Below are 15,831 nucleotides of genomic sequence, written 5' to 3'. Positions count from 1 at the left end.
GTTCTGAAGCCATTTGTATGCCTTATACTTTGGCTGACTTAAAACATGCAGAACTGGTTGGATAAGGTGTTACAGGGCATACTTCCTTTTGATTCAAGTGTGTGTGTGTGTGTCAGGGGCAGATCCTCCATTATAGTGATGCAAAATGCTACTCCTGTTTCATGGGTATCAAAATTTTTAACACAGGCTTTGTGTTGAGACTTAGGATCACAACACTTTGCAGACGAGATGCATATGCATTGGGTCTGGTTCCAAATTCTGAAGCAGGCGTGGGTGGTGGGTGCCTGTGTAAAAGAGCTAGCCATCCCACATATTTGAAAGAGACCACACAAGATTTCTGCAGTGCAATGGATGAATCTTAAAATTCACAGGTCCACTGATGGAGGGCGGGGGGGTGTTCCTTCTTTCTAGAGAATGTGTTGGGAGATAAAAGCTGAGCTTCAGCCAGTGGTGGCCGGAGGCAAACTCTGTGATTTCTATGGCCCTTCTTGCCGGGGAGGGAGAGATTGGTCTGAACTGAGAGTCTGTAAAAAGTTTTCGGATGTCAAAAGCTGAGGTTCCCCAGGTTTCCTTAAGCGTGAAGGAGGGCTATGGTGGGCCACGTCTGGCATTATTTCCCACTCTGCATCTGGACGTGTTCCAGCAATGTGGGGACAACTGTTTCAGAGGAGTAATCGCACTCCCATGGGCTACCAGCTATGGCTTCTCATCCTCTTAAAAAATAAAATAGAAATGGGGAGGGAGATAGGCCAAGAGACCACAAAGCTTGGGTTGTTGGTGGTGGTAGGATTTCCACCCCGACTTACACGGGTTAGGAAGGAGTGTTCTAATTTGAGAGATGATCTATTTATTCTATACACAAAAGGGGGGGTGGTCTCACTGATTTCCTACACAAGGACACCGTGTGGGTTTATTTATTTTTTAAACACTTCTGACGTTCTCTCTCATTAGATCAGACGGTAGGGGTAGAGCCAAAGTCATTTGAACTTCCTTCAAAACAGTTTTAACACCAGAACCTGTAAACGGAGAGGTCGAAGATCCAGGCACAACTTCAGTTGGCCTAAATACTGGAGTCAGTCAAGTCAACTGGCAGGTTTTTAAGTAAGGGGCTGCACCAATGCCAGGAGAGGCCTCAAAAAGGAAAGCATCCTTCAAATCAGAGCTTCCCAGCCAAGGTGATTACACAGCCTGTTTTTTGCGTTGGCTCTGCTGTGGCAACACACACTCCGAGCCCATGAAGTATGCCCTTCCACCCTCTTAAGCCACAAAGATCCCAGCTTGATGCAGACAGGTTGAAGATTCACACTGACCAAGTTTATTGAGCTTAATATCCATCCAATAGAAGTACATGCTATCAGTGTTGCATTACAGCACCGTACCATTTGACACACATTTTCAGAGAGGGAGAGAGAAAACAGCTTCCAAACAGTGACATCAGGAAATATTTTATTATTTGTATTCGCTAACAGCCCGAGAAGAATCTGTAGAAAGGCCGAACTGGTCAAGAGGAGACATCTATGCATGCACACTGGGGTAGATAGGGTAATAAGTTTTTTTCTTCTCCTTAAGACCTTAGCCGCTCTACTGATGGAATGGCAGAAAACTCCCTTTTACCCTGGAAAAAAACCTTTACTGTCTTGAGTAGCGGACAGACAGAGCTTCTGAAATATCCTCATATATAAATCACAGGCAGCCCTTTGGATTCTAGCCATAAAAGAGCCACGAGTCCTGTTTTCCCACATATGCCTGAGAAAAAGAGAGGGTGTTTATGTAATTCTTAATTAAGTGATAACTAATTATAGTACCTCTTCTTCCCATTTGGATTATGTAGATGCTTTGGTGCTATTAGCCTGATTCAGATTTTTTTTTTTTAAAAAAAAGAACCAAATGTATAAAGCTAACCAAAAGTTCCCTTTTTCGATACAAAAACTTGATCCTGTGTGGCAAAAATTCATATGAAAGCAAGACACTGTTGCATGTGTGTTCACAGTGAGAATTTTTTTTTTTGTTCCTCAACACGGAGCCTTCTTTAGACGCATCTAAACTTTATAGGGTTCCTAAAAAGCAAATGTAATCACTCCGCTTCATTTCCACCCAAGTGTACTGTCTTGAGTTTGCGGGAAATAACTCTGGATTCAATCAAAACAGTCACATTTGGTTACATAGTTCACAGGCTGCAGAAAGAGACAAGCTTTCCCTTAAATCACCGCGAGAGAAAGGGAGAAAGGAAGCATTTATCCTGATATGACAGGAACTCAACAGTACAGACGCGAAGTTAGCAACCAGCAGTATGTTTACAGGGGTGGGTAACAACCATAGGCATGCTCCAGAACATACTGGCTTTGTTGGGTAAAACACGTTAGAGGAGGAGAGAGCTTGACCAAGAATATTATAGGATGGGGATACCACTGATAAGGCAGTGCTAACCCATGGAAGTCCTCTCTTGGGACCAGAGGAGACAAACGGTTTTCTGCAGGCTTTCCTCTTTCTCCTCCTGACGTCTCTTCCCTTGAAGGATTTGTTAGCGAGGGGCTCCGTTCTTTGGTGGGAGCCGGCCGTGGTTCCGGCAGCTCGTTTCAAAACCCGATTTTGCCTCTCGTCATCGAGTAGCCCAGCTTGGCCTCATTGTTGATGAAGGACATCAGCCCCACGTAGGTCTCTATCAGGAGAGGTCGTTCCAGGAGGAGGACTCCGTTGGCCCTCCCCGGCAGAGGGCACTCTTTGTGCGCCTTCTTCACCGCTTGGATCAGCTGAGTTTTGAAGTTCTCCAGCTGTAAAACACAACACACCCCCACACACCTCTGTTAATGCTCTATCAGTCACTACATCTCTTGTACCGGATCCCGGCTGTAACGATCTGACTTGATCCCAAGAGCATCCCAAAATACATTTTAGCTTAAACAATTTCCTGCCAGTGGCAAAAGCTTAGGAGAAACAGCAGGGGCCCCTTATCTATGAGATCAGTATCCACTAATTCACCTACCCACAGTCTTGAGAATATTAAAAATAGTAAAAGAAAAATCTTCAAAATACGTATTTTTAACAGTGAAGTTACCAGAACTGCTCACTAGAGGGTGCCAGAGACCATGCTTTGTTTGTATGGCTTTCACTAGAGAAATACTTTCCATAGTGTCATTACCAGAACTGGCCACTAGAGGGAATCATTATACTATGCCTTACATTCTCTGTTTAAACAGCATTTGCTATATATAATCCATGTTTTCCAGCATGGGGGTAGGAGCTTTTGTGGGGTCAGCTTGTGAAAAATAGGAAACTAACAGTGTCACAGGAAGGGGGACACTTGGGAACCCCAGGAAGGCCAGAGCTGAGCTGGGAAGTTCCCCAGCTTGCTTTACAATGGGAGGGAAAGGCTCTGGGATGCGTTGACTTCACAGGCATCCCATTCAATGTCGTCAGTGGGTCTGCTCTTGTACAGGAAGACATTTCTCGTTTTAACTGTTTGCCTAAAGGGGGGGGGGGGGGAAACAGGTCGCCAGACGAATTCCTTATAAGACAACCCCTTACTTGGCAGAGAGACGCAATCTTCTCATCGGCCCCAGCCATGGGATGTTCCGTGAAGGTAGCGAACGGCACGTTTGTGGACCATGGGTTCCATCGGTTGATGAAGGAGGCACGGCTCTGCTTATCCCACTGGATTCTGATTCCTATGCCCTCTCGCCTGGGGAGGGGGGGAAGTAAAACACAGAGAGAGAGAGAGAGAGGTCTGTGCTCCCTTGGGCTCTGCCATTTCCAGGACAAGCTGAAACGGGCCTTCAGGCATTTCGGAGATATTAGGAAAACCGAACAGACCGCGGTTCTGGGTCACTAAGCCAGAAGCCAACGTAGCTTCACTGCTAGCAATCATTAGATCGACTCTTTAGGGAAGCTGTCGTATCTTACAAGACAACCGAAGAGCCCGAACCAAAACGAGCCACATGGCAGAACTCACTTGTTCAAAGATTTCGGAGGAAACTCAAATTCCCCCACTGAAATGGTGTCGACAGCATTCAGCGATATTCTGGTCACTTGTTGGCACTGCAGGCTGATGAAATCATATTTACAGATCAATAAGGACCAATCCGTAATCAGGACCAAGCGCTCCTTCTCGTTGTTCCAGTGGTCAATTCTGGGAGACAGAAAAGGCGAGTCAGTGCACTTTATCTCCTTCCGTCCTGCTGTCTCGCCTCAGAAACGGAGGCAAACGGCGCAGCAGCAGAACACCCATTATCAAAACCGTACTATTTGGTTCTTTAAGCAAAGTTTTATAATCCAAAATCCTGCCGGCCCATCTTAAGTCCGTCTGGAAATCAATCTTTATCGCAACATCAGCAGTTACAGGAGGCAAGCTGTTTGCGACATTGGTAATTGGTGCCCAGAAGTCAAAAGACATCATGTCCACAAAGCAAGGAAAAGTAACAGCTGTTTTTAAACATGATTAAAGTACCGTATTTTTCGCACCATAAGACGCACTTTTCCCCCACAAAACAGGGGGGGGTGGAAAGTCTGTGCGTCTTATGGAGCGAAGAAAACAAATTATATTTTCCTGTTTTCTTCTCCTAAAAAAATGGTGCGTCTTATGGAAAAGTGCGTCTTATGGAGCGAAAAATACGGTAATTTCATTAAGCCGCCACCTCTGCAGGAATGCAAGAGGAAACAGCTACCTTTAAAGCATTTAGAAAATCTTGTATATGATGAATGATCACCAACCAGTTTTGGTCGTCTTCAATCTGAAATTACCTCTCCAAAGAGACATCATTTTTTGGACTTATCACCCGTGCGAGTCCGGAGGTGAGGCCGAGGAGCCTGACGCCGAGAGAGGCCCGCAAGGAAAGAATTAGAAACTGGGCCTTCTCGGCAGTGGCTCCTTGCCTCTGGAACAATCTCCCTCCAGTGATTCGCGCTGCACCCTCGCTGGGTATTTTGAAAAACCAACTAAAAACATGGATGTTTGTGCAGGCCTTCCCTCCAGTTAACCCTTGATTACTTTTCTTTTTCTCTCCTTTTCTTCTTTGCCATCTTGAATAATTTATAAATTTTTAGCTTATGTTATAATTTTTATGTGTGTATATTTGTACGTTTTTATCTATGCGTTGGAAGCCGCCCAGAGTGGTCGGAAGACCAGATGGGCAGGGTATAAATTAAATAAATAAAATAAATAAAAAAATTCTCTACATTTTTTCCACCCACTATGCACAATGTGGTTGTGCTTAGCTGGATGAAGTGGAATCTTCTCTGTAAAAACCTGCAGTCTATTTTTTTTCTTTTAGTGGTCCAATAATAGGTTATCACCCACTCTTATGTTTATAATAAAAGACAGCTGCGCGGTCAATACAAAATACAAATGCAAGAGTAGGCAGTATTTTTATAGACCTCTAAAAAAATCATCCTACAATACGCGAGTTTTCGTGGACCCAAAATGCACTTCATTAGGTGTGCACCCATGTGAAGAACTTTCAAATCCAAAAGTTCATGGCAAGATGGATTTTGCCAGGAAATTTGCTCTCAGATGTCAAGTCCAAAAATTCTTGGCAAGGTGGATTTCTGCAGGCACTTCTTTCTTCGATGCAAATCTTCGATGCAAGTCCTGATTTATCTCTGAGAAAAATCCCATCTTGCACAGCAATCCACAAAAGTTTGCATATTGTATGATGATTGTTCTAGGTATTTATAAAGGTGTATTGCCTACCCTTGCTTTTTTAATCTTAGATTTGTGTTATCTTAAGGGACGTGTGACCTTTTCCTAATTCCTTCTGGCCATCCACCAAACACTTTTGGATGGCAACTTCCACGAACCCTTTCAGCCGGTTACTTTGGCTAGAGCCAGTTGTGCATTGTAAACCAGAACCATCTGGGCTGCTGAAGTTGCCCATCTTATCATGAAGGATGTTCGCAGGTGTCTTATACGACTGGCGAGGCTAGAAAGGCAGAATGGGTTGTCTTTGGAAGAGGCCATCAACAGGGTTGTTCAAAGCCCGGCTGCCTCTTTGAGAACGGGTCTGTCTGGTTCCGAGGCTGGCCCTCCAACTCTAGTGCAATACTAGAGCATCGACTGTTGACATCTCTCACGCTAGGTCTGGCAGCTGTGGGTGTTTCGTGTGTTTTTTTCCTTTTAAAAAAAAAAGGCTGTAGTGAAGGTGTCCGATAAACGAACTCCTGCCAGATCACAAGATTCTTGCAGGCCACTTCCTTGTTCACGCTTAACTTCGGGGATTAAGACGTTAAAGTCTCCTTTTGTTGAAACAAGACAGAAAAACAGAACGGGGGCAAAAAAACAACACTCAATCTGCTCATCGTGTTTGTTACTTACTCAGTCAGCAGCCACACACTTTGTACTTCTCCGTCTTCGGCGGGCATCACAACCGCTCGTATCTCATTGACAGCCTGTTCTATTGTTCCTGGCTAAATTATAAAAGAAAAAAAAGTTTTTCCCCCCTCTCATCCATTACAACAGAGGCCTTCAAGCTGTGCGTTTGAGGACACAGCGTTGGCTGAGAATTCTGACAAACCATTCATTGGCTTTGCTGACGTCAAGATATATTATGTCTACAGCCTTCCCACCATCTACCAGGGAGTTTCCAGCACCTTTCAGAAACCAGGTCCTAAGCAAATTAAACTGAGATGTTTGCGCTCTACAACGGTCTTGGCCACATGAGAAAAAAACAGGCACAGATGACTTCAGTTGAGCATTGTGAAATGCATTAAAGAGGAACTTAGTGGCTGGTCCACAACTTCATTTTTTTTAAAAAAAACACTGCTACATCTAAGGCCAGAATGGCTATGATGTTGTCCAGAAGATGACGATGAATAGACCTGAAGGATTAAGCTTCAGGTGAAGATATGACAGAGGAATAATAAGGAACTGAAGATATGACGAGAATAATAAAGACCTGAATGCCAGAAATAGAATGTAATGAACAGAACTGAAACATGACAGTATGCTTTTCAGTGCTATGCCCAGCTGTTTTGGAACATCTGGATCACTTCCAATGTTATCTTGTTCTCTCTGGGTGAAACCAATCCTATCCTTTGTCTTTCAGGTCCAGAGAAAAGACTTCAAACATACAAGTGACAAACAACCCGGGAAACTCTGGGTGTGCGCAGGGTGGCCCTCCACACTGTTAAGACTGTAATTGCCACAATCGCCTCTGCTGCCCAAGACTGATAGTTGAAATCCAGATGAAAGACCTGGAGGGCCTCATCCTGCGCGCCTGGGATTGAAAGAATGCACCAAGCAGAGCCGTTTCTGAGGTCCTTTGAACACCAAAAGAGAATAAAATTGTGGTTTAACACAGCTCCGAGAGCGAAGAGGCCAGGCTCCCCCTTGGGAGAAGGAAATTAGCCAGCTGGCTTGCTGCTCCCGAGTAGGCCTTACTAGGCCACCAGCCTCCCTGCAGGAAGGACGGGCAGACCAGACCACCCAAAGGAGAGTGAGAATAGCCGGCTAAATCACAGGAAAAGGACCGGGCTGGCTCCAAGCCATCCACGCTTTTCTACATAATAGGCCAGGCTTGGAGCTGGCTCGGGAATTGATCTGGCATTTTTTTCTGAAAAGAAGAGCTTCTGAAAATACTTTTGGGGCCAAATTCTGCACCCTGCCACGATGCAAAGCGCAGATCCTATCATTGTTTCAGCCGGCTCAGCAGCAGCAAGCTCTACCACACCCCAGCGGGCATGGATGGCCCTCCCAGAGGCCGGACTACAACTCCCATCCTCCTTCACCACCTGCTCTGCCAACAGGAATTGCAGACCGGGGGTGGGGTGGGAGAGAGAGGCTGCAAGCCCCCTCGAGCTCAGAGCCGCAAAACCACCATCCCCCCCCTGAGCCTGTACAACAGACGGCAAAAGGATGATAGGAGATGTAGTCGGAAAATATCTAAGAATCAACTCCACTCGATGCAAAGACCAGGAGTTAAATCACATCCCATTGGTGTCTATGGGTGGACTAAGGCTCTCCACCCCTTCTTTCTTGTGTTTCCTTTTTTTTTCAAATAAAGGAAAGGGGATTCCTTGACTCTCTCCCACCCACCCCCGCCTCAAATCACGCACAAACCCGGTGCAGGGCTTGCTTTCCCCTCCCTGCAAACCCCAAGGCTGGTAGAGCCTCCACTGCCCGGTGCAGTATACCCTTCCCCCCCGTGGTTGGGGGTTGTCCAAAGGAGGGGGCGTGGCCTCGTTTCCCCCGCCCCCTCCCCTTACCCGAAAGACGAAGTACTCCTTGAGTCGCCCGGAGCGGGTGGGGTTGCGGACGGTGACGGGCCGCAGGGTCTGCCGGGGCGGCAGCAGGAGCGAGGAGGACGAAGCCGAAGGCGAGAGGCCGCCGGGCGGCGTGAAGGGCACCTCGGCCTCGGCCGCCGGCACGAGCAGCGCCTGGCCCGGGCCCGAGGAAGGGGAGGCGCCGCTCCCGCCGCCGTCGTCCACCGAGTCCCGCAGGTGCAGCATCGCCCGCCTGGCCCTCTCCCGGGCGCTGCTCCCGCGCGACTGACGGGCAGCGGGACCCCCCCGCGGCCACGCCCCTCAGGCTCGTAAAGGGGCGGGGCCAGGGGCCAAAGAAGGAGGCCGGGAAGAAAAAAAGGGGCGTGGAAGAGAAGAAGGAGAAGGAAGAAGGGGAAAACCTAGACTGATTCAAGAAGAGGAGTCGCTCCCGTGGCTGGGCAGAGCAACTTCCGGGCTTTTTTTTTTCCTGCTTTCGTCTATTGGTTCTGAACCTGGAGTCCCCGCCCTCGATGTTCTTCGACTACCACTCCCAGGAATCCTGGCTACCCTGACTGGCCGTGAAGGCTTCTGGGAGTGGTAGTCCAAGAACACCCCTACCCCCCCCCCCCCCCCGGGGAAGCCAAGGCTGGGAATCGCTTTAATCATCTAACCCTCTTTATCTGTTCTTGGGATAACATTGTATCTGGTTGATCTCTCTCTCTCCCTCTCTCCGTTTTATCAGATGGAACCTATCCTGCCTCCTTAAGAGAGAAACGAAACAGAATAAAATAAATTCATTCATTCATTCATTCATTCATTCATTCATTCCATTTATATCCCGCCTATCTAGTCACCGCAGACTGACTGACTGACTGAATGAAATAGAGAAATAGAAATACTGTAGGTCTATTCGAGTGACATCATTGTATCTCATTTATCTATCCATCTGTATCCATTTTATCCGGTTAAATCTATCCTACCTTCTTAGAGAGAAATTATAGCTAGAATAAAATAAGTACAGTAGAATAAATTTCTCTGCAGGGTGCAGACGGCATTGAAATATTGAAAACAAACCAGCAAGGAATCCAAGATGCACATCCGGGCTTATTTTCAGGGGATTTTTTTTTTCCATGTACAACTATCTACATTGATTCAAATTCAGTCCTGTCATCATCTTTTGGTTGCTGCACAAGGGTGAAGGACGGGGGTTTCAATTAAATGGGGCCTTATTTTTTGGTCTTGTTCTTTTGCAATGTTCTTCTGAAAGCTGTTTCTCTTGGTTTGACCGTTGGGCTCGACAGAGTGAAACAATCCACTACACTTTGTCCAAGAGTTAAAAGAGAAAAAGTTGTGGGCAGTTTGTTGGAAGCTAAACAGTCAATTGAACTCCATAGAATATAAAGAGTTTAGTAAGGAAACCAGGAAATGTCAATACGACAATCTTGCTCCTTTCAGGTAAAGCTGTTTTAATTAACTTTATGTGATTGTTAGGTGGAGATAAATGATAATGACTTAAGGGTTGCACCAAATGGGAAATTCGTTCTGCAAAATGTACCAGATTGCTCTCCCATGTTTTTATTTTTTCTCTCTCAAAACAATGCCACCCATTATACATAGATGTGTTTCTGTTCTAGACACACAAGAGGGAGCTCGCTACTTAAACTGTTTAACAGAAAGGGGGGGGGGGAATCTTTGTTCCACAATAGATTTCTAAAGTATTTTTCCCTCCCCTATTTCTAACTTTCTTCCATTGCTTTAAAAAAAAATGTAATTTAATTAAACTCTGTTGTATATAAATATGTTGCTGGTTTATTTTATTTTTTTTAACCTTCTCCAGTGTACACAGGAGACTGTAGCTGGAGCGATCTGGCGCAAGCACAGAAGTATATGTACAAGTTCAGGGTTTTACTCCCAAATCATCTTAAATAGGCTTTCCTAAGACTGAAAAACGGCCAGATTACATTTTTATCCATCAGAAACTGGAAAACTACAACTTTCGGATTCTTGCAAACAACGTCACTGCTGGCCATGTTGACCAGGGGTGGGATTCAGAGCTGGAGACTTTTAAAAAGGAATTTTTTTGGATCTCTGTTGCGAATTCGACTTTAGCATTTACACCTCGTTGGACTTCTACTGGAGAGCACTGTCTTGCGAACCCATGTTGGAACTTGACTCTGCACAGACAGGCAGGTTTCCTTGATGATTACGAGAGGGTCACGAACCAAAAAAAAACGGTGGTTCTTGGTGGTTCGTTGTTTGTGGTTACCCACGAACCACAAACTATCACAAACTTCCCCCCAAAACAAAACAGTTTGAGGTTTGTCTTTGGCAGCAGCTTCAAGACAAGTTAGGGAGGTGTTGAAGCAAAATGAAGTACCGAGAAAGGGAGGGGGGAACTTTGATAGATAAAAGTTCAGTGTTTTGTTTCGTTTTGGCAAAATGGGATCCTCGAACCGAACCACGAACCAGCCCAGCTTGTAGTTATTTCTGGTTCGTGGTTCGGTTCGTGCCCATCTCCACGGATGACTGCAAAACCATGGACGACTTTGATCAATCTGTCTTGGCATCAGCGGAACCATGCAATGAAAGAGCATTTAACACTTGATGGTCACTCCGGTAGGTCTTGGTTTTAGCCAACTTTGGGTGTGCTTCTCTGATCGAAGTGGCACCTTCTCGCCATGAAAGCCCAGAGAAATGAAGGCCCAAATCAGGACAATTTAACAGGCTCATACAGTTGGAAATGACTTCACAACATGCCATCATCCCATGTCTTTTTGGGATGTAGGAGATACACCAATCTGAGCATTCAGTTTCGAAACATCTCACAAAGATACCCTTTTTCTCAGCTTCTCTACGAAGAGCTACCTGATCTTTCGGTGAAGTTGTCTTTCTTCAAAACACACACACACACACCATGTGGTTCCTGGACACAACCCCAAAGCAAGGGAGGCCAATACCTTTCTTGTATGTGTGTTCAGGGCCGTCCAGTTGGATACGAATTACAGCCACCCAAATAGGGTCTTCAAGGTAAGATATTTAAGGAGTGGTTTTGCCAGTTCCACTCCCTCAGTCAGTTTCCATGGCTGGGCAGGGATTCGAACCCAGGTCTCCAGGGTTCTAGTCTGTCACTCTGTCCATTACATCACATTGGGGAACCTCAGTACCTGGGATAGGATCCATCTGCTGGCTGGATAGCTCAGTGGCTTAAGTCTCTGGCTGCGGAGCCGGAGGTTGGGAGTTTGATTCCCCCTCTATGACTCCTGGGAGAAGAGCCAGCCTGGGTAGCCTTGGGCCAGCTGCACAGTCCCACAGCGCCCCTAGTGGAAGGGAATGTAAGCCATGTCTGAGTGTTGCTTACCTAGAAAACCCTGGAAGGAGTCAACAAAAGTCAGAATTGGCTTCATGGCATAGGCTTATTTACTTGGGCATGCATCACTCTTGTGTTGCATGTGGTTGCATAGATCACTCTTGTGTTGCATGTGGTTGCATAGATCACTCTTGTGTTGCATGTGGTATGCAGCAGTGGTAGCCTTGGGACCAAAAAATAAATGCTTTGTAGGTATTCCATTTCCTAAATCAAGAGCCCCATATGTATTCTGCTTCCCAAACGAGGCACTTTTTCTTCCAAAGCTGTTCCCCGATCACGCCAAAGTCAATAAATATGAAATGCTTATAGCTTAGCTTGCGTTTTTTGTGTTTCAAGCCGAAATCTTAATGTTTGTTGCAGGTGGAGAGAATGTCCTCCGTCCAAGTATGACTGAGACAGGGCGAAAACATCCGCCACTAACTAACCAGCAAGAAAATTCTGGAAAATGTTTGACTCGAGGAGTCATCTGAACCAAAGGGGGAAAGGAATATCAGCTCTGTCAAGATGGTGGGGAGTCACTGAGGTTTACATGTGCTGTTTTAGCCAATCTCCCCCACTATTCCAGCATCCCAAAATCTTAAATTCCCTTGATCGAAACATGTCTCTTGGCTTCTTTCAAGTCCTTGCATGCTGCCGGGAAACTCAAACCAAGCCTCCCATCTCCAGCTCACTTTTGGGGCCACTGGCTAGCTCTCTGTCTGTTCTATGTTACAGAGTTTTTCTGAGAATAAAATGGAGGGGGAGGGAGTTATATGATAGTTATGCAATAGTTTTAAAACTTTGAAAGGTCCCCCCTCTCTCTGTACCCCCCCCCAATGAACCTGGCAACTGGTGCTTGCTCGGGGAGGCTGGTGAATACACCCGGGGTTTTCGTCCGAATTCTAAAGGAACTCTACAAAGAGCTGAAGCTAATTTAAAGGATCAGATTCAGCTCACAGAATAGTATCTGGAAACCTGAGACGAGCCTCACAAGTCCTTGAGATGATGCTGTGGAACCCCAACGGACTGGGAGGAGGCAAAAAGAGGACCCAGATAAATGGGTCCATGGAAACCCAGAGCTGGGATGGAGGGGGCAGAGTGTTTTTGACAGGCCAGCCAAGTGGCTGAATGTGCCCAGCAGCTGTGGTGGTTGCCACCCATCCTGCTAGGGTCGGTACCCTGAGCTGGCGAATCTAGACATTGCATGGGTGATGTTTTTCCCTATTCTGCCTGTTGGGTTTTGTGAAAGACCCCTTCCTAGTCCTAACTCTGTGCAGCGACTGTAAGAACTCCTGTAAAAAGAAGGCTCGGGAGCTCTGATGCCCGTGCTTGCCTCCCTGCCTTGCTCCAGCTGGCACAAGGGTCTCAGATACAGGCACTCGTGGGCTGTCTTCCTGGTCTCTTCCCCTCGTTCCTGGCACATGGACAATCTCCGTTGTGCTCAGCCACAGAACGTGGGGCCAGTTGAGGATGGGTGGAGGGGGAGGCCAGGTTTTAAAGCATCTCACACCCAAAGATCCAGCTTTCTCCTCCAGAGATCCTCATCCTGTGATCTGTCACCCCACCTGGAAAAGCTTAGGTGAATCTTATTGTTCTGTGCTGTCAATTCGGAACTGACTTACAATGTCCCTAACAGGGCTTTCCAAGGCAAGTGAAATATTTAAGGAGTGGTTTTACCAGTTCTTTATCTCTTCAAGGGCATCTGGTGAGTTTCCATCTAGCTGAGGTGGGATTTGAACTCAGACCACTGAGTAGTCTGTCACTCTATCCACTACGCCACTCTTGGGTCTGTCTGTCTTGGCAAACCTAGTCCTGTTGTTTTCCAAGAAGCCAAAGTAGCTCAATGTAGAATTCAAAAGAGGCGGGCAACATATGGCCTTCAATGTTCATAAGTATCTGCTGTTTCACTTATCCACTGCCCAAAATACTAAATAATAAACTCTAGATTTCCAAGATATATTACCAGATCTGGCCACTAGAGGGAACCAGAGGCTATGCCCTCCTAACCAGTGTAGCGAAAGGTGGGGGATGATGGGCATTGTGATCCAAAAGTATTGGGTGGGCCACATTGTGTCTGTTTTGGGAAATGCTCATTCAATACTCTTGAAGAAACAGAGGCTGGTCATACCTGGTTCTTGCTAGAGGTGTGTCATTTATTGTTTTTGGGGTGGCACTTCCAAAAATTCGCCACACTTTACATATATGATAGCTTCCTGGATAATTCTGGGAATTGTAGTCCAAATACACAAACTTGTGCCCCTAGTATCAATGCATTTCTGCTAATTCCCCCCCCCCGCGCTTTGTGCTTAATTTTAATTGTAATTAATTACAATTGTTTGTAATTAATTACAATTGTAATTAATTTTAAGTGTAAATCGGGGATACGATTCTGTCCTTTGATTGCACTGAAGAATAACAAGCATGATAACGGCCAGCGATAAGATGCAAGGAATAATAATATTTTTTTAAAAAAAATTTAAAAAAAGATTTGCTTCAATGGGTAAAAAGTGAACACAAGCATCTTCACTCTCAAGACAGGGCAGCCTTTGGGTGCCTTGGAGAATTTAAGTTTTATTTGGCATAAAGTTTCTAGTCCCCCAGGTCCTCCAGCAACCTTACACGGATAAAAATGTCTGCAGGCAAAAAACAAAACCTGGACAGGTTTCTTTGATCCGAGCCATGGTTTTGAGCAGGATGCAACTTGTGGAGGACTTGAACTCAGACCCATGAAGTTCTGCAGGAGTTTGATTTCCATCCGTCAAAGGGTCTTAAGGCTTTGGGGAGAAAATGGAAAAGAATTTTAATAGAGATTCGAGAAGCAGCAACGTGATCGGATGGGGGGCAGTGGAATGTCCATCCCTTGGATGCAACACTGAACTAATATTTTTTTGTAATTTTTATTTTAAAAAGAGGAGAGGTATCCTTTTTTAAAGGTTGCATTTCCCAACATTCTCCCCATCAACACAGCCACCAACCAAACCTTGCTGGAGGGTTCTGGCAGATTCAACCCAAAAAGTGGATCCCCCCCCAAGACTCTGAACCAGGATAAATCTACAGCAGGAATGGGCTCCAGAGGTGGTGGGGTTGGGGACTACAGTTCCCCTCAGCCCCCAGCTGGCACAGCCCACAGTGAAGGATTATGGGAGGTGTGGTTCAGAAGGGAGAAGAAAATCAGCTGCCCACCCTGTACCTTTAAACAATCATTTGCAGCAATTGAGAGCGGTGAAAATAATCATCCTAGAGGCTTTCAAATGTTAAAGGTTTCACCTGCAAAGGGGAAGGGACGGGAGAATGGAGTTTGGTAACAGTCATCATCCTCATCTCTTGAAGAGCTAGATGATTGGGGTTCCTTTTTTTATGGGAATAGAAGTGTTCCTTCCAAGGTAAATAAGAAGATCCCCACCCCACCCCCCAAGTACTGTACTGGAAAATGGCTGCATAAATTTCAATTAATGCTTGGGTATCTAGAGGGTGGAAACTAGCATTAGGGGGAATGTTCATTGCACCTTCACGATAGATTTGCAAGAATTCCAGTGTAGGCTCGTGTTATAAAACTTGATTCCTTTTTATTCAGTATTATAAGAACTATTCTAATTTTTTTTTCAGCAATCCCCCCCCCCCCCCCGGGCTTTCACGGTGACCCACAGAGAGATGTGCTAACTTAATTTGGAGATACTGTCACTCACACTCTGTAATGTGCTGAACCTGGGGCTGCCTTTGGAAAGCGTCCAAACACTTCAGTGGGTCCAAAATGCAGCAGCTAAACTGCTGACGGGGCCTGGTTACAGGGAATCACATAACCTCACTGTTACAGCAGCTCCACTAGCTGCCAATCCATTCCAGGCACCATTCACTATTGTTGTTGTTTAGTCCTTAAGTTGTGTCCGACTCTTTGTGACCCCATGGACTGGAGCACGCCAGACCCTCCTGTCTTCCACTGCCTCCCGGAATTGTGTCAGGTTCATGTTGGTCACTTCAATGACCCTGTCCAACCATCTCGTCCTCTGTCGTCCCCTTCTCCTCTTGCCTTCACACTTTCCCAATATCACGGGCTTTTCCAGGGAGTCTTCTCCTCTCATGAGATGGCCAAAGTATTGGAGCCTCAGCTTCAGGATCTGTCCTTCCAACGAGCATTCAGGGTTGATTTCCTTCAGAATGGATAGGTTTGTTCTCCTTGCAGTCCAGGGGACTCTCAAGAGTCTCCTTCAGCCCTACAATTGAAAACCATTGACCATTCCCCTACAAAGCCCTAAATGTCTTGGGTCGCAGCTTTTGCTTGACTCCAGCGCCAC

The 15,831-nt window shown here is 46.0% G+C and overlaps 2 protein-coding genes across 2 annotated transcripts in view; one reads left to right on the top strand and one right to left on the bottom strand.

Moving 5' to 3' along the window:
* Positions 1-1,292: 1,292 nt before the first annotated feature.
* TPRG1L (tumor protein p63 regulated 1 like) lies at positions 1,293-8,550 on the bottom strand. Its single transcript, XM_020808013.3, has 5 exons — positions 8,197-8,550; positions 6,308-6,399; positions 3,950-4,126; positions 3,526-3,679; positions 1,293-2,771 (listed from the first exon to the last, which is right to left on the bottom strand). The coding sequence occupies exons 1-5, from the start codon at positions 8,437-8,439 to the stop codon at positions 2,577-2,579; spliced, it is 861 nt and encodes a 286-aa protein (XP_020663672.2). The 5' UTR covers positions 8,440-8,550; the 3' UTR covers positions 1,293-2,576.
* A 6,281-nt stretch (positions 8,551-14,831) lies between these two features.
* The window catches only part of MEGF6 (multiple EGF like domains 6), a 139,534-nt gene continuing 138,534 nt past the window's right edge, over positions 14,832-15,831 (top strand). Inside the window, exon 1 of the mRNA XM_078379111.1 lies at positions 14,832-14,922. Coding sequence (XP_078235237.1) covers positions 14,876-14,922 — 47 coding nt within the window. The 5' untranslated portion in view covers positions 14,832-14,875. The remainder of the gene's footprint in view (positions 14,923-15,831) is intronic.

This window comes from Pogona vitticeps, chromosome 7, assembly GCF_051106095.1.
Source record: "Pogona vitticeps strain Pit_001003342236 chromosome 7, PviZW2.1, whole genome shotgun sequence".
Lineage (NCBI taxonomy): Eukaryota > Metazoa > Chordata > Lepidosauria > Squamata > Agamidae > Pogona > Pogona vitticeps.
The sequence above is the reverse complement of the archived record's forward strand: the minus strand, read 5'-3'. Positions and strand labels throughout refer to the sequence as shown.